Below are 27,250 nucleotides of genomic sequence, written 5' to 3'. Positions count from 1 at the left end.
CTTCTTCTTCTTCTTCTTCTTCTTCTTCTTCTTCTTCTTCTTATTATTATTATTATTATTATTATTATTATTATTATTATTATTATTATTATTATTATTATTATTATTACTACTACTACTACTACTACTACTACTACTACTACTACTACTACTACTACTACTACTACTACTGCACAGTTACTACCACCCCAAAAAACAACAACTACTAATACCACCACCACCACCACCACCACCACCACCACCATGACCACCGCCTCACAACTCACAAAGCGGCTCATGCTCCGTTATGATGCACGAGAGAGAGAGAGAGAGAGAGAGAGAGAGAGAGAGAGAGAGAGAGGCCAGAAACACCTCTCCTCCTCATCTCTCCTCCTCTTGCTTCTCTTTTATCTCCTCCCTCTCATCTTTCCTTGCCCGGTACGAGGCCACACAGACGTACACAGACACACAGACACACACACACACACACCGCCCCGTGCCTGCCTGCCTGCCTGCCTGCCTGCTTGCTTGCTTGCTTGTTGCCTGCCTTGAGGGCCTGCGAGGATGAGCAAGCTTCGGGGAATGTAGAGAATGTGCGTGTACGATGCTAGGGAGCGGGTTGCCAGGGTGATGTTTCTTTTCCTGTGTTTTTTTGTTGTTTTGGAATCTTTTTAATTTTCTTTTCTTTTTTCTTTCATTTTTTATATATATTTTTTTCTTGTAAGGGAAGGATTTATTTGTTTGTTTGTGCGTGAGTGGGTTTGGATGTTGGTGTTGTTGATGTTGTTGTTGTTGTTGTTGTTGTTGTTGTTGTTGTTGTTGTTGTTGTTGTTGTTGTTCATTTCGATAGCGATGGTCTTATTAATTTACTGCTGCTGCTGTTGCTGTTCCTGTTGCTGTTGCTGTTGCTGTTGCTGCATCTACTTCTACTTCTACTTCTACTTCTACTTCTACTTCTACTTCTACTACTACTACTACTACTACTACTACTATTATTATGGCTACTTTAGAACCACCTTTAGTGAATCGCATCTTGAATGTTGTCCGTGTCTGTCTGTCTGTGTGTCTTTCATCCGTCGTATTTGGGTCACGATTGTTGGCTGAGATGCGTAAACCGATCACACACACACACACACACACACACACACACACACACACACACACACACACACACACACACACACACACACACACACACAGACAGACACGTGCGCTCGCGCGGTTGATTAAAGCTGCGGAGATGAGAAGACTGGAGAAGGTTAGAAGAATAAGAAAGGAAGGAAGGACTTAACATCAACGCGAAAGCAGACAGAGAGAGAGAGAGAGAGAGAGAGAGAGAGAGAGAGAGAGAGAGAGAGACTTTTAGGTTTTGATAAGGAATGTATAATTTAATAGCCTGACCTAAGAAATCTCTCTCTCTCTCTCTCTCTCTCTCTCTCTCTCTCTCTCTCTCTCTCTCTCTCTCTCTCTCTTCACAATTTGGACACTGCTTTATGATAAACAATTAATGATAAAAGATACAGTTTACTGCATATTTGACGAAGGAACAAGGAAATGAGCATAAAAGGATGACAAGAGAGAGAGAGAGAGAGAGAGAGAGAGAGAGAGTCAGTATTTAGTCAGCAGTAGGCCTCAATCAGCAAAGGTCTAAAGGCTTTGGCGGCGGATAACCAGCTAACAAAGATTACATCAGCCAGTCAGCAGGGAGGGAGTCAAAGAGAAAGAGCCAATCACGTCTTCAGAAACGAAATCGGATCATAGGGTGTGTCTCTCTCTCTCTCTCTCTCTCTCTCTCTCTCTCTCTCTCTCTCTCTCTCTCTCTCTCTCTCTCTCTCTCTCTCTCTCTCTCTCTCTCTCTCTCTCTCTCTCTCTCTCTCTCTCTGCTTCATCATAAAACATGCTGTAATTATCACTTTAAGTCTCTAATACGGTGTCCGGAAGCTGAGAGAGAGAGAGAGAGAGAGAGAGAGAGAGAGAGAGAGAGAGAGAGAGAGAGACTGACTGGAGAGAACAGGAAACATACGCAGAGAGAGGGAGAGAGAGAGAGAGAGAGAGAGAGAGAGAGAGAGAGAGAGAGAGAGCGGTGTATGGCAAGAGAGCGGGCTAGGTAGTGTGGCTGTGGTGGTGGCGTGTGGCGGACCCGCAGTTCGTGGCTCCGTGGCAAGAGTGTGAGAACCGTTGACTGCCTCCTCCTCACTCGAATCCCCCTCTGACCCTCACACCTCCTCATTCCATCCCTCCGTCCTTCCATCTCCGTCCATCTCCGTCCATCTCTCTCCGTTTCCGTCCATCTCTGTCCATCTTTGTCCATCTTTGTCTCTGATTCCATCTTCATTTCGCTCCGTGACTTCTTCAATTTTCCTATTTTACTCCTTATCTGTTTCTGTCTCTGGGTGTCCTGCTCTTTGTGTGTATCTGATTGTCTGTCTATCTCTGCTCTCTCTGCTCTCTCTCTCTCTCTCTCTCTCTCTCTCTCTCTCTCTCTCTCTCTCTCTCTCTCTCTCTCTCTCTCTCTCTCTCTCTCTCTCTCTCTCTCTCGTACACTAATACAAACCTTAAAAAAATTTACCATGTCATCACATCATGCACATTAGAGCTTGTTTGTCCCCTTCTTGCTTACCTTGACTCAGCCTTACGTACTACATGTTATCATCTTAATTTTTACCTGTTGCAGTAAATGTTCCTGCCGCCTTCCTGTTTTTTATTTACGTTCTCCACTCCTTTTGGTCCGAGGGAGTGCCAAGGTTTCTCACCCCCTTCTTTACTGTTGCTTATCTCTAACCTTACCTCACCCTACCGCATTGTACTACCTGTTGTTGTTGTTGTGGTTGTTGTTGTTGTTGTTGTTGTTGTGGTCGTTGTTGTGTTTTGGTTGTTGTTGTTGTTATGGCTGTGGTTGTTACGTGTTAATATGAGGGCAAAAGTTAAATGTTTATGGTCATATTTAGGTTGTGATTCTATTCCTTATGTGTGTGTGTGTGTGTGTGTGTGTGTGTGTGTGTGTGTGTGTGTGTGTGTGTGTGTGTGTCTGCGTGCGTGCGTTCGTGCGTGCGTTCAAGGTTAGGTAAATTGCGCCGCGGAAATGCAGGTCGCGCGCAATTTGAGGCTTTTGTTGTAAGAGAAAAGGCGAAAAAAATCAACGAAAGAGTCAAACGATTTCCTTTTACTCTGCTTTTCTCTCTCTCTCTCTCTCTCTCTCTCTCTCTCTCTCTCTCTCTCTCTCTCTCTCTCTCTCTCTCTCTCTCTCTCTCTCTCTCTCTCTCTCTCTCTCTCTCTCTCTCTCTCTCTCTCTCTCTTTTCTCTCTCTCTCTCTCTCTCTCTCTCTTTTTAGCCTTCTGCAGTTGAGGCGAGCCATGTGTTGTCTAGTTGTTTTTTTTTATTCATTTATGTTTTTTTCGTGTTTCTCTTTTCTTCATCGGCAAATATCTTTTAAGGAGCATTTTTCAATATTTCTAAGTGTAACTAATGCCACTCATACTCGTAAACGTGCTCGTGTGTGTGTGTGTGTGTGTGTGTGTGTGTGTGTGTGTGTGTGTGTGTGTGTGTGTGTGTGTGTGTGTGTGTGTGTGTGTGTGTGTGTCAGGGCGTTGGTTATTTGTGATTGTTCTTTTTCAACAGTTTTTTTTTTCTTTACTTGAACGCCGAGGAAAGAAAATGTTTACTCCAAAAGCTTATATGCAAAATCCTGTTTCATGTAAATTTTCTTGATGGACACTTTTTCTTTCTTTCATTTCTATGGAAACTTATTATGGGTTTCAGGAAGAAGAGAGAGAGAGAGAGAGAGAGAGAGAGAGAGAGAGAGAGAGAGAGAGAGAAGGGTGGGATCTTGATTTGGTATCTTCAGTGAGGCATTGGAGACGTGTGATGCAACAAGTGATGTGATCGTGACGTGCTACCTGTGGCGTGTGTGTGTGTGTGTGTAACGACCGCGAGGGATTCCCATGCCTGACAAGGTCGCACACAAGTTCTGGGAAACGACCCATCACAAAAAAAATAAGTTTCACACGTGGGCAGCGAGCCAATCCCATGTCGCCATACCGCCCTCCACCTTGGCTCCCTAGCAGGTGTTGCGCCGCCGCCAGGTGTATACAGCGTATTGGTACAAACAAGGAAACTAGACTTGCAATCAGTAAAATAAATCTTCAAGTCATTCTAGAAAGGGGAAAAAACTCGCCAGTCTTGAATCACTTACTTTGAGGACGCCGAGATGAATTGAGTTACGTAAATGTTGTTAACGGGCCTGGTGTGGGTGTAGGAAACAAACACTGTGGCGCGGATGTCTAGATCGTTCAATACTGAAGCCTTTCATGTGAGTGAGATGGATGGATAATACATCACGCTGGTCTGTGTGTGCCATCCTGCTCACGTCAACAATGTTAATCAGTCAAGCCTTTGTCGTGTTTCGTCTTGTTACAAATACAAAGTTATTCAAATTTTAGAGAGACCTGTGTGTGTGTGTGTGTGTGTGTGTGTGTGTGTGTGTGTGTGTGTGTGTGTGTGTGTGTGTGTGTGTGTGTGTGTGTGTTTACAGGTGTGGATGTGTTTGTTTGTGAGTGGGTGAATGGTTGGTGGTCTTGTGATCGTCCCTTTAAACCTCTGAGCTGGGACTTGTTATGACCACGGTGGCAGTATATGGTTCACTGCTTTCTTTCTCCCAGTGTCACGGTGCCGTCACTCGCCGGGGAGAGTGCCGCCACCCGAGGAAAGTCTGGCATGGAAGAAAAAGGAGAAAACTTTACGTTACTGGGAAGGTGAAGGATGAAAATTGGCAAGTGGTGGTGATGGAGCAGTCGCCACCTGCTGTCGGCACCTCACCCTGCACACCGCCATGGGAGATTTACTGCCACAGGGAGCAAGGAACAAAACCTGTCCTGTTGGAAACAAGCATCAAAGCAGCACTTGTTCCTCGTGGCGTGGCGGGAGTGTTTGTAAGAGAGTTCTGTGCAGGGGAACCATGCCACCCATCATCCTCTTAATTTCAAAGCACCATTTACGATCTTCTTGACTTTTAGCGTTCGTAGTGCCGCAGGAGGGCAAATATTACGTTGGCGGTTAATGTACCTTTGGAGAGTACACGAGTGACAATTGATAACAACGAGGAATAATTGAACGAGTTTGTGTTAGTGTGGCTTATTGCAAACTCCCTCGTAAAGGTCAACAGGCGAGCTGATACTTGTGCTTCCTTTGTGTTACTTTGTGTTTGAATAGCGAGGCTGGAGCATTACGGATATTGCAAGGCTTGGCTGGAGTGTCATGGGAGAGAAGCCCAGCCATTTGCCTTGAGTAGCGCAGCTCAGGTGGCGTCCTCTGCCCTGTCGTCCATCTGGCTCAGGTGTCGCTGTGGCCTGTGTGTAGCTGCGACGCTTTAAGGGGCACCATTAGGACGCCGCCACCATCACCACTACCATCACCACCACCATTACTATCATCACCAACGTACCACTTCTTTCTCTGTCCTCTCGAGTGTCCGTACTGTTTCGGTCATTTGGCAGAGTCAGATCAGATGCATTTGATACCCGGTGGTGGAGCAGAGTTGGATTTCATAAGTGGAATTTGTATCTTTCATTGGATTGCTGATTCAGTGTTGCTCTTTTCCCACCGTCACTTTCCTTTTCTAACTGCCTTTCGTTCCCTGTCACACTGCCTCTCATTGTTACTTCTCCGTTTTTTGTTGACTTTCTGTACGCCACACTCTGTCTCACTTTTAATTTCTTTTTTTCTTCAATCTCATTTTGATGGACTTTCGTAAACATGTTGAGTGAATTTGTTGATTCTCTCTCTCTCTCTCTCTCTCTCTCTCTCTCTCTCTCTCTCTCTCTCTCTCTCTCTCTCTCTCTCTCTCTCTCTCTCTCTCTCTCTCTCTCTCTCTCTCTCTCTCTCTCTCTCTCTCTCTCTCTCTCTCTCTCTCTCTCTCTCTCTCTCTCTCTCTCTCTCTCTCTCTCTCTCTCTCTCTCTCTCTCTCTCTCTCTCTCTCTCTCTCTCTCTCTCTCTCTCTCTCTCTCTCTCTCTCGGCTCGTAGCACCAAACTTACTCGTTCCCTCACCAACTAACCTGAGTGGTGGAAAAGTTGGCCAATAGTTTTATTCCCTCATTATGTTAGTGGTTAAACTCCTGACCTCAGAAAGCTGGTTTTACCTCGCGTGAGAACAAACAGTGGGCGACGAACCCTTCACTCCTATGCTTCAGGTACAGCCATGCTCCTCCACCCAGGCCAGTGTTGCGGCTTAAGTCTCCTCTTCTCCCTAACAACCACCGCCACCTCCAGCCAGACTGTGTACGGGAGCGGGCAGGTCTTTCTGAGTCACCTTACGTCACCACGGGCTGTAGATCTCAAAGTGTGTGCGTGTGTGGGGGTCTCGTCTCTTCCACCGTGTACATCAATGCCTCACCTATCTGTGTGTGTGTGTGTGTGTGTGTGTGTGTGTGTGTGTGTGTGTGTGTGTGTGTGTGTGTGTGTGTGTGTGCAGCACGTCCAGCTAGCTCTGCACACTCTCCCCACTGATGTGATGCTTCCGTCCTTAAGGGAGTCCTGCCTCTCCATGTCAATAGTCCACGTCGTTGACCTTGGCAGCGATCACTGTGAAGAGCGGTGAAGAGCAGTCCTCGAGACTGTTGCGTAGTGGGGGGCGGCGCCCTTGATGGCGGTGACAGGAACAGGAAGCCATTTCGTGGCATCATTAGCTTAGGTAGTCAGTCGATTGAGAAAATCTTGGTAATGGGATTCACTAATTAACAAGTAAGGTATTCAGGTGAGGTCATTACCGTCTTCCTGCACGTTAACGATCACGGGTCGCCGCCCCAGAGTGTGCGTGTGTACGTCGCCGCTGAGTGTGTGCAGGCGACATCCTCTCAAGGCTCGGAAACCTTTGACCTTTTGAGTAAAATAAATATAATTGGTGTTATATCTCGACGAAAAGTGTGTGTGTGTGTGTGTGTGTGTGTGTGTGTGTGTGTGTGTGTGTGTGGGTGTGGGTGTCTGTCTGTCTGTAAGATTAGTATTGGACATATATAATTAACGATTATGACCTTAGAAGTTGGCTTAGTCTTAATAATTAAGACTAAGCTAACTTCTAAGGTCATAATCGTTACTCATAAATGTTCAATATTAATCTTACACACACACACACACACACACACACACACACACACACACACACACACACACACACACACACACACACACACACACACACACACACACACACACACACACACACACACACGGTCTATGAGCTCTGAGCTCGCTCCGTAATGGGGAAGATTGGCTGGGTGACCAACAGGCGACCGAGGTGAATTACACACACACACACACACACACACACACACACACACACACACACACACACACACACACACACACACACACACACACACACACACACACACACACACACACACACACACACACACACACACACACACACACACACACACATAGCCGTTATAAACATCAATCATTAATGTTTATAACGCGTTATTAATGTTTGGTGTTGAACAGAGAAAAAGAGGGCGATGTTTTAGAAATGGTGTGCAGTGAAGGGGAGTGTTGAGGAAGGAACACTGGCTGGTGCAGACCCCATTACTTGCCTCCCACACACCTGTCCAGGGAGTTGTGGCTGCAGGCAGCCTCCCCATCACTGCTCACCCCAGCCCTCCTCTCGGCTCCCTCTCGCGTTACTTTCGCCCATGGGAAATATTTGCCTGAAAACCTTAATTGTTTACGTTTATATATCGTATTTAGGAACAGGTCAGGTCACGTCAGGTGCTGGAAAGGCTAAATAAATAGTGAAATATATCTTCATTATTTTATTTTATACGTTTTCATCCATCATAAATATAATCAACATTGTTTATAAGGGAATGCAAACGTGCTTTCCAAACCAAACATTCTGGAAGACTTAACGAACATTGTCTCATCCTCAGCCAGTGTTCAGCAACTCCACAAGTCCGATACAGCGCTCCACAACTTGCCACCAGCGTTCAACAACTCTTCGCATCGTTCAGTTATAATCCCAGTAACGTTCAGTAATACTCCACAACAGCGTCCATCACCTCTACCAACACTCACTATTACTCTCTGCCAGCGCTCACCAACTTTCCCCCATTATTTACTGAGCTTCCCTTGTGTGGTAAGCGCGCACTTCACTTTCCACTACCACCACCGTCACCCCCACCACCACTAGGAGCTGGCACTAATGTTGAGCCGAGCCGTGTCCTCTCCCTTCCCGCTCTTCATCCGCTTACTCCGCCAAGGTTGTTGTCAGCGAGGGGAAGGTCCTTTCAAGCCGAGACAAAACGGAAACAAGGCATCCCGGCCCTGCATCAACCCGGGTAACTCAATATCCCGCACAGGCCACACTGGTTACCGGAGAGCGAAACAGTATCCCTATCTGGTGCCCCATTGCTGTCCCATACCCTTCCCTTGTGTCCCATTACCCTCTCATACTCTTCTTGTGTCCCATTGCTCTCCCATACTCTTCCCTTGTGTCCCATTGCTCTCCCATACTTCTCTTGTGTCCCATTACTCTCCCATATTCTTCACTTGTGTCCCATTACTCTCCCATATTCTTCACTTGTGTCCCATTACTCTCCCATACTCTTCCCTTGTGTCCCATTGCTCTCCCATACTCTTCCCTTGTGTCCCATTGCTCTCCCATACTCTTCCCTTGTGTCCCATTGCTCTCCCATACTCTTCTCTTGTGTCCCATTACTCTCCCATACTCTTCCCTTGTGTCCCATTGCTCTCCCATATCCTTCCCTTGTGTCCCATTGCTCTCCCATACTTCTCTTGTGTCCCATTACTCTCCCATACTCTTCCCTTGTGTCCCATTGCTCTCCCATACTCTTCCCTTGTGTCCCATTGCTCTCCCATACTCTTCTCTTGTGTCCCATTGCTCTCCCATACTCTTCTCTTGTGTCCCATTGCTCTCCCATGTCCTTCCCTTGTGTCCCATTGCTCTCCCATATCCTTCCCTTGTGTCCCATTGCTCTCCCATATCCTTCCCTTGTGTTCCATTGCTCTCCCATATCCTTCCCTTGTGTCCCATTGCTCTCCCATACTCTTCCCTTGTGTCTCATTGCTCTCCCATATCCTTCCCTTGTGTCCCATTGCTCTCCCATATTCTTCCCTCGTGTCCTATGTCTCTCCCATTATCTTATACTGTACCTCGTGTCCCTTTCCCCTCCCCGTGTTTTGCGGAAGTCTTTATAGGACATTATTAAGCAAATTGTCTATTCCAATCCTTGCCATTCATAATAGTGCAGTCACTCACTCGGAAGGCACGGCTGTCAAAATGTTAACCCTTCATTACTAAGACTCATTTTAACCACTCATTTTGTGTACCATTAGACCACATTATTGACATTAGGAAGGGTTTATAGAAGTCAGAAGATTAATGGCCAGAGACTTCACTATTTTAATCCTCACATAAGTTTCTGAAGCTGTATAAATTCACCAAATAGTAACCAGAATAAATATGAAAACACATCGTTGTACTGAAGGGGTTAAAGGAACTACGTGTATTTCTTGCCTCCATGTTTTCTAAAGTACTTCACAAATCATCGAGACCAATTTTTTCTTTTTCAACATTGGTGTAATCTTTGTAAATAAACACTCCTTGGTCAGCTGAGGAGGAGGACTATTTCAAGCAGGCGCGACTTGGCATGGAAGGCAATATGCTCTTACTCAGTCTTAAAGGTCACGCGTGGAGGGACTGCAGGCGAGAACCGAGACGAAGTGTGGCGTGTTGTGACTATATAGTGAGTTAGCGTGTTACCGTCAGGAGCCGCGTGTGCCTCCGCGTTGAGTCTTATTTATTCGCTATTTATTTACTAACACCAACTGAATCAGGTGAAAGAGACGGATTTATCATATACTTTAATTAAAACTTTCTCGTCTCTGCTGGCTCGTAAAGATGCTTGAGCTGTTAAAAAAGTTCCCACACCTTTTGGAAACGACTGGATATTCTTCTTTCAAACTTGTCCGAGTCGTAAAGAGAGATGCGAAGAAATATAAAGGAAGACGAGATGTTTGCCTGTAAAGAGATGACGGACTGAAGACATTTATTTTATTCCCAGGTAACATATCTCTTATCTTATCCTGCAAGTAACAAGAACCTGTATAATGAAACGCTCTATTCTCTCACCACGATTACTTTCACAAGGCTCTAGTTAAAGTTGCACTGGTTTTGGAGGTTATTTTTACGGCTCAGATAACAGATTAACACGATTCCTACTCTATTAACATTATAAACACTCTTGAGAATCCAGTTAATCGTTTACATGGTCTTCAAAAACAATCGTGGTAAGAGAGGTAAGTGTTTCAGAATAGCGAAGGAGACGTCTTGCAGCAGAGCGCGTTACAGTATTGGGCGAAGTAGCAACACAAGTCCGCTCTGTTTCCGTCGCCTGAGATCGTTTGTCAAAGTGACGTAAAGACAGGCAGAGTGGAGTCATGAGGAAGCCACTGGACAGGACGCAGAGTTCAATTATAAGTCCGGTGATGAGTGGCAGAGAGTTGTGATGGGAGGAGCCGCCACACACATCTCAGTTAATAGATTTAGGCGCGGAACAATTAATGGCCGTCCACCGCGGTATTAATACACTCGCCACAAGGGAACCAGCAGAGGGAAAAACGCCAAGGAAAACATGTATCTATCAAACTTTTGCAGATGTCAAATTATCATAACCTTTCAGTCTATACAAAAGTAAAGATAAATAAGAAAAAAAAATACCTCAGATAGAAATAGTATTGAGAAAAAAATAAAAAAATCATATTCAGCAGAGAGAGAGAGAGAGAGAGAGAGAGAGAGAGAGAGAGAGAGAGAGAGAGAGAGAGAGAGACTTCAAATAGAAACAATATATTAGAAAATTAATATAGAACTTACCAAAGCTCACAATTCTATATACCAGCAAGGAAACACTCCACCTGGCTGCTTAGAAAGGATGATCAGCTCTGGGGCTACCTTTGCGAAACACACACTGGCGGTCAAAGGTCAGGAAATGGTTGTTGTTGGAGAAAACTTTAACTCAGACCCTTGGAAACTTTAGAAGCAATTTGCAGTGTTAGGGAAAGGCAATACTCTGAAATCTTGGGTAACAGTATATATGTTGGAAGGTCGCTATGGTTTAAAGACTAATGGAGGAAACAAGTCGAGGGAAAACGATCGAGGGGAAGACAGATGAGTGTTAAAACTGCCAAGGATGGGAGACACAGTTGAGGCAAGGGCTGCAGACAACTTTTTTTATTTAAGAGAGGAAAACTAGCAAAGGGTAACATAAAAATAGAAAATAAAGCTCATTTTATTGCTAGTCTCCTTGCAGATCCGAGTGAGTTGATCCCCCAGGAAAAGGATAGATGTCTGGAAACTGAAGTAGAGTTGTGCATGGCGGTAATCAGTGACTCTAGGGAAACCATGAGGAGAAGATACGTGTGTTAGAAGGAAGGTTCTCCATATTCTGAGACATGTAAAGCAGTGTATACTAGTGTTATATGATGTAGTTTTTATTTGTATACTGATCCTTTAGGGACACCACAGTCTAAAGTTAGTGGAAGGTATTGTATTCTGAGCCTGTAAGACACTGAAAATTGGAATAATAATCTGATGGTTGATGATACTTTGTTTTCTGAACATAATATGCTGTTTTAAGAAGTTGATCTACTTGATGAAATAATTAGCACTGAACCTAATGAATTTCATCAATCTAAGCTAACCAACCTAATCTAATTCTTACGAACCTCTCCTTTTCCTAACTTAACATAACGTAAGCTAAAAGTCAGCAGAAAATTCGTGTAATTTCAATATTATCTACAGTATTTGTCTCAAGTATTGCAAAATATTAATGTATGATCTGGTGTGAGAGATAATCATTCATGCACAGATGAAGTGAAAAAAATGTATACGTGCATCTCGTAACAAGGAAAAGTGGACGGAAAATATAGATTTAGGAGGCTGAATAAATGAAACAAAGGAACGAAGATAAGGTGACGCAAAGAAATGATTAGCTGTGGGTTGAGTTTGTGTTGGCGCGTGTCAGGGGTATGGGATGGGCGTGGCGAGACGTGTTGTAGGTCACTGGGGATGAAAGACACGAGGCAGGGCTTGTTTACCTTCAAGGAGAAACAGTGGTGGTGATGGTGGTGGTGGCGGCGGTAGCGGCGGGCAAGACGAAGCTTTGATGAGAACTCTTGAGTTGACGGGATTTATTATTGTGAAATGGATGAATGTGCACGTGTCCAATCTCTCAGGTCAACCTTCGCGCACACACACACACACACACACACACACACACACACACACACACACACACACACACACACACACACACACACACACACACACACACACACGTTTGACCTTTGCGCACGCGTTTACAATATGCACAAGGGCTTTGTGGCCTGACTGGCTGTAAAAAAGAATGGAATAAAGCAAGAGGAAGCCTAATGGGGCGATGCGCCAGAGTGGCCGCCCTCCCCAGCGCCCCGCCCCACACCCCTGCTCCGCCCTGCCCCGCCCCGCATCTCTCGCGCCCAGCATACAGGCTCGCCAGGGATGGTGGCCTGCGTCCCGCCAGTTGGGCGCCCAGTGAAAGTTTGAGCAATTTGACGCTCAGTTGAGCTTTTTATCCCTCAGTAAAAGTTGAATAAGTTCATGATTACATCCGGGTCACTCAGGTTTGTTTCAACACCACAGTGAGAAAAAATAACAATAGTTTCAGAACTTGTTAGTTCAATAATATAAACCCTCCACTCTGACCTTTGCTTCCTGGAAACTACTGAACCACAGTGGAAGTGACCACCATCACCACCATCATCACCATCACCACCACCCTGGAGCAGCAGAGGAAGATTCACAGAAGTATTCGGCGCCGCGCCTTTCCAGGAACACATAAGCTCCTCTGAGAAGTAAATTAGATCACCACACCCGCGCGCCAGTTGGTGGCTTCAATGGGCGGCACACAGAGGGCGCTGCTTCAACGCCTCATGAATGGACGAGATTTGATGAGTTCCGAAAGCCTGCTGCAGAGACTGTCCTGTGCACTGCAGGGCAAGGCAGGGCAGGGCAACACTAACCAGCAGGGACTGTGTCTTCCTCCATCCAGCTGGAAATGCAATCAGGCAGCAATAATGAAAGAATTCCTCGCCGCCAGGACACCTGCGTCGCTGAGAACTTGATGAGGATGGAAGTGTGGCTGACACACAGACAGGTGCAATCCTTTCTCTCTGATGATGATATACTAGTGTGATGGTTCTTGTGTATCACGTTTCTTATTTGGTCGACGCGTGGCGCGTGGCACGTATAGCAGCCGGAGCCAGTTGGCGTGGCGCCGCAGTGTTGCAAGTCAGCCACGCCCACGCACTGGATAATTAACTAGTGAAGGTTGATCTCGTTTATCTCCTGACAAGTCATTTTTTGCCGCATGTTGCCTGGCAGGTCACCGCAGCCCCACAGTCACTCACTGAAACTCCCTCCATGAGTTATGTACCACACAGGTGACCCACTGGCCCACCTGACCGCTCTACCTATACAAGCGCTACTGGTCAGGCCGGCGTCTCCTTAACTTCTTTCAATAAATCCAACAGTCTTTAAAATGGAATGTTTCAAGTTCAAGACCAGACATGACGGAATTGTAGATCGGGTGTCGCGACGTATTGATTCAAGTAACAAGCCGAGGGAGGATGAGTGACAACATGAATTGTGGCCGCAAAGTTTGGAACGAAGATGGGAAAGTGTTGAGTGTTGAGTGTCGAGTGTTGTGGCGGTTGTATTGTGGCAGTGTGACACGTGTTACCTGTGACGCGCACCTTCCTGGCTGGGGAGGGGTTTTATTTTCAGGGACACACACACACACACACACACACACACACACACACACACACACACACACACACACACACACACACACACACACACACACACACACACACAGAGAGAGAGAGAGAGAGAGAGAGAGAGAGAGAGAGAGAGAGAGAGAGAGAGAAGGGTGAGAGAATTAAAAGGATTTACCAAAAAATGAAGACGGATGGACTTTTTATGGCCTAATTATGTAGATAAGGGGAGTGGAAGTATTAGCAATGAGGGAGACACTTCTGTAGTTTTAAGCTGCGAGGGGAAAGGGAGAGGCGTTGGTGTGGGGAGTGAATTATAGTGACGGAGGGCACGGCCAGGCTTTAATTCCACCGCCCAAGGTACTGATGGCACACGTAAGCTGGACTGAAGGCTGTGCTAATGATAAAAGCCGCCATTATTAATTGTAGTGTAGGTGTTATTTACACTTATGAATAGGTGAATTACAACGGTGCAGCTTGGTGTGTTTACATGTTAATTAAGTGGAAGTTACGCACTGCTGGAAAAAGACTCACCATCATCACCACCACCACTACTACTACCACCACTATTACCATTGCCATCCCCATATCCATCATCATCATCATTATCATCATCATCATCATCATCATCATCATCATCATCATCATCATTATTCTGAATCATAGTTGGTAGAACGAATCATATTGCCTCCTGCTGACTGCTTTCCCAGAATAGTGTTTCAGTTACAGGCGGGGAGAGAGAGAGAGAGAGAGAGAGAGAGAGAGAGAGAGAGAGAGAGAGAGAGAGAGAGAGAGAGAGAGAGAGAGAGTGGATATAACAATTAACAATAAAATATGAGATGAAATAGAGTAAACACACAATAGATATGGGAATATTAACCAAAATAAATTAAATAACTTCAAATGATGTGATTCCGACTTGATGTGACGTGCAGGAAGCGTGAAAAGGGAATGGTGTGAAGGCGGGGAAAGAGAAAGGAGGGTGTGCGTATAAAATGATGGGAATGTGTGCGATAAGGCATGGGAAGAAGGAATAAACTGAATAAGTGACGAGAAAGCGATGTGTGAGGTTTGGGAAGAAGGAATTCATGTCGGGTGATAGGAAAGATGATATACAAGACATGGAAGGAAGAAATGATGTGAGGGACTGACATGAGGCGAGGTGAGATAAGGTGCGAGGCTTGGGGAGGAAAATAGTGCAGTGGTGAACGTCTGTGGTAATGAATGTCTCGGCAGAAACGATGTACGAGCAAAAGATTTTTCTCGCGAGGAGTCTGGAAGAGATGCATAATCAGAGGAATTCCGTGACGATCAAAGCGGCATGAAAGGCGGGGAAAGATTGGTGGCTGAGGAGCGCTGGGACTCACTTCCTGGCTGGCGAGAGAGAGAGAGAGAGAGAGAGAGAGAGAGAGAGAGAGAGAGAGAGAGAGAGAGAGAGAGGGAGAAAGAGAGAGAGGAAGAGAGGGATTCAAGCGCTTCCAATGTGACCTTCCGCTCTGCTTAGTGTCCTCGACCTACTACGGCTCGGAGGCTGTAATGGAAATACAGGGAGCGGGTATTGTTCACGTCATGATTGCTACGCGTGTAATTGATCCTCATGCGCCTCAAAAATGGGTCCACTCGCCCTCATTTGTAGAGAAAGAAGCCTAAGTGTGGATTTTGCCGTAGTGAAGGCTGAAGTGAGAGAAGCTATGATGAGCGCCATAATGAAGCTGTGAGGTAGCTAACATGAGTAACAATTCTGGAAAAAAAGATTACAATACTGGCAGATATCAGGTGTACAATAATATGAATAGTAATGAAATTAATGATAATAATAATAATGATAATGGTGATAATAATAATGTTCAGTTATTACAGTTACCAAAATAGAGACAATTTGTGCAACGTGTAATAACAATAGTGAGAATAATGATAAAACAATACTAATAAAGGGAAATAGTTTGTAATAAAGAGTACTACTTCAAAGGTAAGCTTTATAGTGGCGGAACAGTGGGAGGTGAAGTAGTTATTCTGAGAGCGATGGAAATAATGAATCTCGTAATGAAGGTGTGAAATCTGTATTATACACCGTCACAATAATTTAGAAGATGCTCTTAAAGATGATAGGTTTGATGATAACGAAGAGCAATATAAACCATACGTGTGTAGAATTATTATTAGTAGATGAGTCTCCTACCTTTGTGTGTGCGTGTGTGAGTGAGCATTAAGACAGACAAGTTATCTGGCGGTCACACCTTTGTCACTAGACCCCGTATGGAGGACAAGGCGGTGTTTATAGCGGTGGGACAGAGAGAGGACAAGGCAGTAGCGGTGGTGGTGGTGGTGGTGGTGGTAGTGGTGGAGGGATGGGTACGGTCTGTGGCGGCTCAGTAATCTACTTAAGGTTCTTTTGTGTCGCATTTTCTCGTGTGTACTTTGCTGTCGTTGCTGTTAAGTATACTTCCTGGATGTTGTGAAGAGAGAGAGAGAGAGAGAGAGAGAGAGAGAGAGAGAGAGAGAGAGAGAGAGAGAGAGAGAGAGGACGGTAGATGGACGTGATAAGACTGTAGGTGATCGTAAAAGGCCTATAATAGATTGTACACGGTTAGAAGTTTAGTAACTTACTTCCCTCCTTTCCACAAAGTCTCAAGTCCCTCGCACTCGTGTCCTTTGAGTTGCTGATAAGAATTTAACCCTTTGACTATCACGGCTTCTCCGGTTTAATAGGATGGTCTACTCTAACATGGAAAGACACATCTGGAAGTAAAAGGACATTACGTATTAGTTTCTATCTTCTAGTGCCTTACTATATCAAATGTCCTGTTGCCTTTAGTAGTCAAAGGGTATAAGCAAACTATCAACAAACCACAGGAATAGAAATTGAGAGGCAATACCAGACAGTGGAAGTGAGTGTAGCAGTCCTTACCTACTTTTGTATTTCCATCTTACTGTGTCCTGAACTCATTTAAGAGGGAGTTTTCAAGATGTTACCCTATTCATTTGCCTAACTATCTCAGACCTGCTTGTGGATTGGCATCTAAATGAACCTTTTTGTTTAATCGTTTCTGTTGCCCTTAGCCAAATTTCCCTTCTTAAAAATAACAAGCAAACTTTTGACCACGATTATTAGTTGGCATCGTAGGGCAGAAGCAGAATGTAAGTACGTGGTAAAGACAAACTCTGGAACTCCCTGCCTACTTCTGTATTCCCCTCTTGGCTATGACTTGAACTCTCTCAGGAGGAAAGTTTCAACACATTTCTCTAATTTTGGATAATTCTTTACGCTCTTTAGTGACCAGCACCTCTCTGGACTTTTCTTTCTTTTCTTATTCCTTTTGGCTACATTTGCCTAGAGCACCTCTTAAAAAAAAAATCAATGAAAAAACATACATGTAAAATACGTACCTACTTGGCTGATATCGTGTGGAGGAACATAAGAACACAAGAAAATAAGGGAAGCTGCAATAAACCACCATCCTTACACGTGGCAGTCCCTTGAGGAAACACGCCTACTTATCTCCACCTATCATCCCCAACCATAAGTTTGTCTCATATTCTTTTTAAAGCACTAATAACCCAGCACTAACCTGATTACTGAGTCCATCCCATTCTTCCACCACTCTGAAAACTTCCCTTATCTCTGCTGCTGCTGTGTTCACTTAGGAGATGGACTGGTTGCGTGGCCTTGACCCTCCACACCAAGAGAGCTCAAGTCTAGCATCTGCAGCTTCCGCGGTCTGTATATCCTCAAATCCCGCGTGTAGGAGAGGCAGCGGCGTTCACGGGGGTCCAGGTTCAGGCTTTGGTGCACGGAGCCTTGAGAACCCCTGAGGCTGGTGGGGCAAGGATCCGAACCGCCGAGGTATTGATAGATCTTACCTCGTTTAAAATTCAGGAGGCACACAAAACTGGTGCAAGTTTGGCCGTGATTAATTAAAAGTTGACTCATCCTCTGCGTTCGTTTGAAATATTGATAATGGAAAAAGGAAAGCTTGGAAGCGTGGAAGGACCGGCCAGTAGAAGCTGTCTCAGAGAGAGAGAGAGAGAGAGAGAGAGAGAGAGAGAGAGAGAGAGAGAGAGAGATGGGTGTAGTGTGGCGCAGTACGATTCGGGAAACTAGTGGCGCGTTGATAGTGACAGGTAGGAAAGTGGAGGAGGAGAAAGAGACGGTAAAGGAGGAAGAGGAGGAGGCGAGTTAGAAAATGCAAGGAGGATGGAGGGAGAGGAAGACGAGAATGAAGGTGTGAAATAGAAAGAATGGAGAAAAAGAAAAAAAAGAAAAAGAAAAGGAGGAAGAAGAGGAGGGAGATCGGGAAGGAGGAAGAGAAGGAGACAGTGGTGAAAGAAGAGAATTAGGAAGTGAAAGAGAAAGAATGGAGGAGCGTAAGAAGGAAAGATGAAGGAGAGAGAAGAAAACAAGGAAAGGAGGATGTGGTGGAGGTGGAAGAGGAAGAGGAGGAGGCGGTAGAGCGTGATGGTGGAGAATGGAGGAGGAAGACAGGCGGAAAATAAACATATAATAAAGAAGAATAAGAAGAACGAGAAATGGTTACAAGAGCCTTATTAACTTGTGTGTGTGTGTGTGTGTGTGTGTGTGTGTGTGTGTGTGTGTGTGTGTGTGTTGAAATGAGTGGGTCCTTTCAGGCTCTAAAGGTTTCTATTTTAATTCTTTACGTTCTTGTCATCATTTTCTTTTGTCCGGAATGTTTATATATATTGTCCCGCCATTTGGTTCATTCTGCCCCGTTCTGGGAATCTCCAAAAAAAGTATTAAAAAGAAAAAAAAACTGATATTCTCTTGTTTTTATGTTGCAATCTTCTAATTTTCTCTCATTTAATCCGAGTTCTCAGTTGTGTGTTATGTCACGTGTAATATATTTTTTTTTTTCGTCATGTGGATGTTTTCTTGTGTTTATGTCTCAGTCTTGTAATTTTCTCTCATTTAATTAGTTTCCAGTTTTGTGTTGTCACGTGTAATTTCTTTTTTTTTTTTTTTTTGTGATACGGATCTTCTCTTTTAATTATTTTTCGATCTTATCATTTTCTTTCATTTAATCAGAGTTTTCAGTTTTGTGTTATTTATCGTGTAATATTTTTTTTTGTTTTTTGTCATGCGGATATTTTTTTTCATCCTAATATTTCGATCTTTTCATTTTCTCTCATTTCGTTACCAGAGTTTTCAGTTTTGAGTTATTTGTCTCGTGTTATATATTTTTTTTTTTTTGGTCATTCTCTTGTCTTCATGTTTCGATCTTTTCATTTTCTCTCATTTCGTTACCAGAGCTTTCAGTTTTGAGTGATTTGTCTCGTGTTATATTTTTGTCAATGAAGAACCTCGGTATAATTAATCTTTGCTCCCCGTGTCTTGTGATGCCTTCATTTCATCGCCTCTTGTTTTTTTCTTCTATGTTGGTTTTTGTTTTCCATTCTCGTCTTCTTATTTTTTTTTATTTTATTCTTTTTCTACAGTAAACCTTATGTTCCTTTTTATTTATTTATTTGTTTTGTTTTCTTTTTTTTTTGTTCGTGGATCATTAATTCATAGTCTTATTTTTTTTTTCCTCCTTCCTATGTTGATTTCTCTTTTCCATTCCTATTTCCTCTCTTTTTCATTATTTTTTCCATAATTAAGTATTTATATATATTTTTTTTTCAATTTATAGCCTCATTTATCCTCCTTCCTACGTTGATTTCTACTTTCCATTCCTATTTCCTCTCTTTTTTCTTTATATTTTTCCATAATTAAATACTTACATAGATATATCTTTTCTTTTTTCACAGTATCAACTTATTACCTTCTTTTTTTTCGTCCCCTTCCTCCTATCCTGACTCCTTTTAATCATTCCCGTTTTCTTTTTTCCTTCGTCGTACTAAAATACAAGCTGTTATTTCATTGTATACGTTCATATCCTTCTGAAAACTCGTATTTATTGATGTATTCCCTCGTTTTCTATATTGACTCACGTACGTACCTTTCTCATGCCTCGCGTCCCTTCACTTCCATGGATCAGGTAATATTCCCATCCTTCAGTGACTCATTCATCGTGTTTTTATATCGTTGCTGGAATCTGGATACCCTTCATTAATTCTTTTTATTCCTCCTTCATCTCCTTTGATTTTTATATTGCTTCCTGCTTCCTTCCTCTCCTTCCTTCCTTCCTTCCCTCCCTCCCTCCCTGCCTCTCTCCGTCATTCATTCCCTCCCTCCATTACCTCTCACCAATTTCAGATCTCTTTTCATCAGACATCCTCTCTCTTCCTCCTCCTCCTCCTCCTCCTCCTCCTCCTCCTCCTCCTCCTCCTCCTCCTCCTCCTTCTCGTATATTTTCAATAAGTAACTGGCCTTCCGATTCCTTTTTTTATCTTCCTCATTTTCTGTGAAGCAATATCGGGCAAGTGTGTGTGTGTGTGTGTGTGTGTGTGTGTGTGTGTGTGTGTGTGTGTGTGTGTGTGTGTGTGTGTGTGTGTGTGTGTACCAAGAAGGAGGGGAATCTGATGTTCTGTCGGCCCGTGTTACTCTCTGAATATCGAGTAGCTGGATATTACTCCTGCAAGAGTGATTGTTGTTGTTGTTGTTGTTGTTGGTGGTGGTGGTGGTGGTGGTGGTGGTGGTGGTGGTGGTGGTGGGTAAGTAGGTAGTAAAGCTTGTTCTAAGTTTCTCTTTAATACCACGTAAAATGAGGATTAAGATTAGGAGAAGAAGGAGGAGGAGGAGGAGGAGGAGGAGGAGGAGGAGGAGGAGGAGGAGGAGGAGGAGGTATCTTATAGAAGTGAGGTGAAGAGGAGTCGTGATATTGGAGATGTGACTAAGTGGAAATGAGTGGAGAAGTGTGGAGAGAGAGACTGTTGTAATGTGCATGGAGGACTGATGGAAAGATCGTGAGTGTATGCGTGTGAGTGTGTGAGAGTGTGAGTGTGGCGGCGTTGAGTGGAAGTGCCGATGGGATGCTTAGGAAAGGAAAAGTGCTGATAAATAAATTGAGAACGTCGAATGATTATGATGTAGAAGATAGAACACAGTGCTTGAGTGTACCAAGGGAGCAGATTGTTGGTCAGCATGTGTTGGGTGAAAAGAGAACATTCTGTGTAGATATATTTGAAGAAACCTACATAGGGATCGGGTGTGGGTGAAGAAGAGGAAGAGGGTGAAGTGTGTTAACGTGATATGGTGAAATATAAGGCAGTGAAGGTGAAGATATAGAATTGTGTGATTATTTATACACATGTAGAGATGTGTTAAAGTGAAGAAAGAGAGAATGGTGTAATTAAAGTGAACGTGTTAGAAAAGTATGTTTAAAGGCATTTGAGGTGTTGAACGAGATGGATAATTGTTTGTAATTATTTAGCGAAACATGTGTGGGGATTTGTTGGGGTGAAGAAGGGGAAGAGGGAGCATTGAGGGTGAGCATGGGAAAGGGCAGGCATGTGCGAGGGTGTGATAAGGGTGGAAGGGAAAGGGGAGGCAATCGATAGCTCATTCTAACGAAAGCTTCCGTCGGTTCCCCCCACACAATGAGGTCCTCCCCCTCCCCCTCTCCCCTCCCCCCACCACATCTTGTTCTTCGACGAGAAGAGAGGATGAGGGCAAGAGAGGAGGGAGAGAGGGATGAGAAGGGAGGGGAAGGGAGAGGAGCGAGGAAAGATTGACAGTAGGAAATATCTCTTCAGAATTCTTACAGAGAGAGAGAGAGAGAGAGAGAGAGAGAGAGAGAGAGAGAGAGAGAGAGAGAGAGAGGGAGGGAAAGAGTGGTAGACACAGATAGACAGACATACAAAGAAACACATAAATTTATAGATGTTAGACAGGTTGATAAACTGCCAGACTGAGACAGACAGACAAGCGGACAGACAGGCACAGCGGTCAGGGAGTGTAGCTCACGTAACGACTGCCCTAGAGATACAAGAAAGAGAAGCTAGGAAAGACGAATGGTATTTTCTCTTTCTCTCTCTCTCTCTCTCTCTTCACGTTTTTATTATTATTTTTATCATTACTATTATTATTTCTTTATTTTTTGTTATTAATTTCATTATCATCATCATCAGCTTGAGTGTGCGAGTCAAGAGTGGCTGGAGGAGTGAGTTCCCTGCTGTCTCTTGAAGTGTTGGCTCGGAGTGGAACTTTTTTTTTTTTTTTTTTTTTTTGCCGCGCTACTGAAGTGGTAGGGCTTAGCAGTGGCTCCTAAAGGTGGCTCCTATTCCTAAGCTGCTTACCTTCCTTCCTCCTTTTGCTCGTACCTCCCCCCTCCCCTCTCTCTCTCTCTCTCTCTCTCTCTCTCTCTCTCTCTCTCTCTCTCTCTCTCTCTCTCTCTCTCTCTCTCTCTCTCTCTCTCTCTCTCTCTCTCTCTCTCTCTCTCTCTCTCTCTCTCTCTCTCTCTCTCTCTCTCATCCTTTCAGCCGCACACAGAGCCTCGGGTCAGAGTGTTAATGTTTACTCCCATGACCGCGCCCGCCGCTCGCCGCCCACCCTCCTTCATTTATTCAGCCACCACACATGCGCTGCAGCAGTGAAGGCGTGAGAGGGCGAGGCGCGACACGTTCATGCACCTCTTAGTCTGTTTATGCATCCCAGCGTGTGATAGAGGAGACCTTACAGTAGATTAAGTTCTTCCCACGAGTGTCCTGTGTGTGTGTGTGTGTGTGTGTGTGTGTGTGTGTGTGTGTGTGTAGGTGGGCTTTGTCTTGTTTGTTGTACTGTGCTTGTAAAGTCCACACAAGTTAAGCTTCTGTAACGTGCTTGGTGTGTTTTAGTGAGCACTGTTGTCTCTCTCTCTCTCTCTCTCTCTCTCTCTCTCTCTCTCTCTCTCTCTCTCTCTCTCTCTCTCTCTCTCTCTCTCTCTCTCTCTCTCTCTCTCTCTCTCTCTCTCTCTCTCTCTCTCTCTCTCTCTCTCTCTCTCTCTCTCACACACACACACACACACACACACACACACACACACACACACACACACACACACACACACACACACACACACACACACACACACACACACCTGCCCAAAACACCTGAAATTCTTCTCTTCACACCTATGAAAATCTTAACATACTTTCCTCCCTCATGTATCTCAGTCACGTGAGGAAAACAGCGCCATTCACTCACGCAGCCCAACCCACCACCTCCCCTTCATTAGGACCCAAAGTGACATGAATGACTAGCCAGTGGAAATTTTAAGTCCTTCCCCCAAACGGTCTATTCGGTAAAGGGATTCGTGGACCCACAGTTAGGAGGGTGAAGGTGAGTCAGGGGGCGGGAGGGAGGCGTGGGCAGGATGAGTGTAGAGGAGGCAGCTCACCCCATGCCAGGGACGCCCAAAACTCCCCGCTCCCCTATGGATAAGTCCCTCAAACGAAGGATATCAGATGAAATTAAGGAGAAGTAAGTGTTCCTATGTGCGTGTTTTCTCTCTCTCTCTCTCTCTCTCTCTCTCTCTCTCTCTCTCTCTCTCTCTCTCTCTCTCTCTCTCTCTCTCTCTCTCTGGATGCAAATTAAATTATCATATCCTTATTTTTACTCTCACTTGAATTATTTTGCATTTTTCTCCGCTCTAAGTTTAATTCTTTTCGTCTCTCTCTCTCTCTCTCTCTCTCTCTCTCTCTCTCTCTCTCTCTCTCTCTCTCTCTCTCTCTCTCTCTCTCTCTCTCTCTCTCTCTCTCTCTCTCTATTTTTGTTAATTTCCACATTTATCTAATCTTTCGCATTTTATTTCTATTTGATTATCTTTATTCCCACATTTATTTCTTTTCGTTCAGTTTTGTGTATTTAATTTTCTCTTTTCCTTTTCTTTCATTTCTTTAACATTTCCTTCAGTTCATAATTCTTTTTTTACACTTACCTTGCGAATTCTCTTTTTCAGTGTTTCTTAAAAATTGTCTTCTTCCTTGTTATCAAAAACTCTCCCTGACTTTCATTCTTCTATTTTCGTCTCCCTTTTCGTTTCTCCCTCATTTATTTCCTCTCGTTAGAATCCTCACGCTCTCTTCTTCCCTTCATCATTAGTGACATTCTTAGTTTTCTTCTTTCTCTTTGCTTCACCTTCGTCTTTCATCCAATTGCCTTCTCTCTCTCTCTCTCTCTCTCTCTCTCTCTCTCTCTCTCTCTCTCTCTCTCTCTCTCTCTCTCTCTCTCTCTCTCTCTCTCTCTCTCTCTCTCTCTCTCTCTCTCTCTCTCTCACCTGGTTAATGAAGCCAATATGAAATTATCGACGCTATCTTAAATGTTTATAAGATAATAATAACAATTCAGTACACACACACACACACACACACACACACACACACACACACACACACACACACACACACACACACACACACACACACACACACACACACACACACACACACACACACACACACGTAAGTTGTTTTGCGTTTTTGCATTTTTTACTATTTTGTTTATTTTTTATTTATTTTTTCAACATGTCCTGCTTTTATCTTACGTTTGCTCTTTTGTGTGAAATGTAAATTTTTACCTAATATCTGCTCTTGTTTTCTGGTACATGAAATATATACATACATTCATGCATACATGTATACATATATACATATATACATAAACGCATACGTGCAAACACACACACACACACACACACACACACACACACACACACACACACACACACACACACACACACACACACACTCTAACCCCGGTGTCTGCCACAGGGGGCGACGGCTGTCACACGACGTGGGGGCCGCAGGGCGTCACGTGACAGATGCAGTGGTGCCTTGGCTGCGGTAAGACGTAAATCCCCCACCCCTCTCCCTCGCCCTCTCCCTGCTCTCCCTCACTCCCTCGGTAATGATGTACAGCACGGATCCCCCCCTAACCCCCTCCCCTCTCTCTCTCTCTCTCTCTCTCTCTCTCTCTCTCTCTCTCTCTCTCTCTCTCTCTCTCTCTCTCTCTCTCTCTCTCTCTCTCTCTCTCTCAAGAGTAAAATAAGATATAGTTGTTTCTTCCATGTATATACGATGAAAATTCTCTCTCTCTCTCTCTCTCTCTCTCTCTCTCTCTCTCTCTCTCTGTTTTCCTTCTATTACTTTATGCTGCAAAATTTCCTTCGTTCTTTCCTTTTTTTTTTTATTCATTTTTTTGTCTTCCTTTCTTCCCTCCTTCCTTATATCACAGTATCCCTCTCCTCCTCTTCCTCCTCCTCCCCTCCTTTCCCCTTCCTCTTCCCCCCCTCTCTCTCTCTCTCAATCCTTGTTCTAAGCCACCCACCCTACATCCTCCCTCGACTTACCGCTCAAAAACCATGTCACTCTTCCTCTCTCCTCCTCTTCTTTCCTCATCTCTCCTCTCCTCCTCCTCTCCCTCCTCTTTCCTTACTAATATCGGTATAACATGTCTTGTCTGCCTTCCCTCCCCCCCTCCCTCTCTCCCTCCTTCCCTTCTTTCCTTCAATGGCTGCGGCATAGCTCCTCCCTCCCTCCTCCTCCTCCCTCTCCTTTCTCCCCTCCCTTCATACTGCCTAAGGTAAGATGCATTCCTCTCCCTCCCTCCCTTCCTCCTTTCTTCCCTCCCTCCTTCCCCTCCCTCTCCCTCTCTCTGTCTCTCTTTCCCAGCAATTTCCCTCACTGCGGTAGTATGTCCCCGCCTCCTCCTCCTCCTCCTCCTCCTCCTCCTCCTCCTCCTCCTCCTGGCTTTCTCTAAGGTAAGGCGTTGTCCCTGTTCCCCACCTCCCTCACCCTGCTCTCTCTCTCTCTCTCTCTCTCTCTCTCTCTCTCTCTCTCTCTCTCTCTCTCTCTCTCTCTCTCTCTGGTGATAACTTTCTTCAGCCTGTCAATCTGTGTCGTTCTCTCCTCCTTTCCTCCCTCATTTTCCTTCTCTCCTCCTCCTCTCCCTTCTCTCTCTCTCTCTCTCTCTCTCTCTCTCTCTCTCTCTCTCTCTCTCTCTCTCTCTCTCTCTCTCTCTCTCTCTCTCTCTCTCTCTCTCTCTCTCTCTCTCTCTCTCTCTCTCTCTCTCTCTCTCTCGTTCCATATAAAATATGCAATTTAATCCAGATACTACAAGAGAGAGAGAGAGAGAGAGAGAGAGAGAGAGAGAGAGAGAGAGCCTACCTAACTCCCTCCCTCCAACATTGTGCTTTAAAGTCCCTCCCTCCCTTCTGTCTCTCCCTCCCTCCCTCCTCCCTACCTCCCTCCCTCCCTCCCTCCCTACCCCCTGCCGTTCCCCCGTGGTCTTGGTAGCGTGTCTGGGGTGCACGTTAATATCACCTTTAAAACACCTGGGCCTAAGCTTTAATCTCTGCGTATTTTGGTGTATGTACATCATCACGTGTCTGGCCTGCGCTGCTTCCTCTGCCCCGCACTGTTTGAGCTTGAGGTGGTGGTGATGGTGGTGGTGGTGGTGGTGGTGGTGGTGGTTGATGTTTTTTTTTTTTTTTTTTTTTTTGGTTTGGTTTCTTTCATTAATTTTTTTTTTTTCTTTTCTTTTTTCCTTTCTTGTTCTTGTTCTTCTTGTTCTTATGCTTGTTCTTGTTTTTTTCTTTTTTCTTCTTCTTCTTCTTCTTCTTCTTCTTCTTCTTCTTCTTCTTCTTCTTCTTCTTCTTTGTCTTCTCTCTTCTTCTTCTTCTTCTTCTTCTTCTTCTTCTTCTTCTTCTTCTTCTTCTTCTTCTTCTTCTTCTTCTTCTTCTTCTTCTTCTTCTTCTTCTTCTTCTTCTTCTTCTTCTTATTATTATTATTATTATTATTATTATTATTATTATTATTATTATTATTATTATTATGATTATTATTATTTATTATTATTATTATTATTATTATTATTATTATTATTATTATTATTATTATTATTATTATTATTATTATTTTTTATGTTTTTGATATTGTTGTTTTTTGTTGTTGTATATTGTTTATGTTTGTTGTTGTTGTTGTTGTTGTTGTTGTTGCTGCTTGTTGCTTTTGCTGCTGTTGTTGGTATATTCAATATTATTATTATTATTTTCATTGTTTTTACCTTGTTTTTCCCACTTTTTTTTTACCTTAATTAGAGGTAAGAGGAAGTGAGGGTATGAACAGAGAGAGAGAGAGAGAGAGAGAGAGAGAGAGAGAGAGAGAGAGAGAGAGAGAGAGATCGGATGACAGTCAGATTAATCAGGATAGTTTTTGATATTTTAATTAGAGAGGAAGAGTAAAGGGAGGTTATTTTAATTGCCTTATTAAACGGTTGTTCCGGATGTGATGCTGAGATTACACACACACACACACACACACACACACACACACACACACACACACACACACACACACACACACACACACACACACACACACACACACACACACACACACACACACACACACACACACCGTAGTAGTGTAGTGGTTAGCACGCTCGACTCACAATCGAGAGGGCCGGGTTCGTATCCTGGCGCGGCGAGGCAAATAGGCAAGTCTCTTAATGTGTAGCCCCTGTTCACCCAGCAGTAAATAGGTACGGGATGTAACTCGAGGGGTTGTGGC

General features: G+C 44.2%; 1 protein-coding gene across 15 annotated transcripts in view; it reads left to right on the top strand.

The window, feature by feature from the left end:
• The window catches only part of LOC123507196 (nuclear receptor coactivator 7-like), a 157,072-nt gene that overhangs the window by 10,460 nt on the left and 119,362 nt on the right, over positions 1-27,250 (top strand). For 11 of the 15 annotated variants that reach the window (XR_006675614.1, XM_045259887.1, XM_045259886.1 and 8 more), the window contains exon 3: positions 24,452-24,523. The exons of 3 other annotated variants lie outside the window; for them this stretch is intronic. Coding sequence is in view for 11 of the 12 variants with exons in the window: in XM_045259887.1 (XP_045115822.1) it covers positions 24,452-24,523 (72 nt within the window). In the remaining variant the exon portion in view is untranslated. Of the gene's footprint in view, positions 1-2,129; positions 2,148-22,855; positions 23,163-24,451; positions 24,524-27,250 lie in introns of those variants that run through there. One more of the 15 variants, XM_045259896.1, reaches the window with a different exon arrangement.

Source organism: Portunus trituberculatus, chromosome 21 (genome assembly GCF_017591435.1).
Source record: "Portunus trituberculatus isolate SZX2019 chromosome 21, ASM1759143v1, whole genome shotgun sequence".
NCBI lineage: Eukaryota > Metazoa > Arthropoda > Malacostraca > Decapoda > Portunidae > Portunus > Portunus trituberculatus.
The sequence above is the reverse complement of the archived record's forward strand: the minus strand, read 5'-3'. Positions and strand labels throughout refer to the sequence as shown.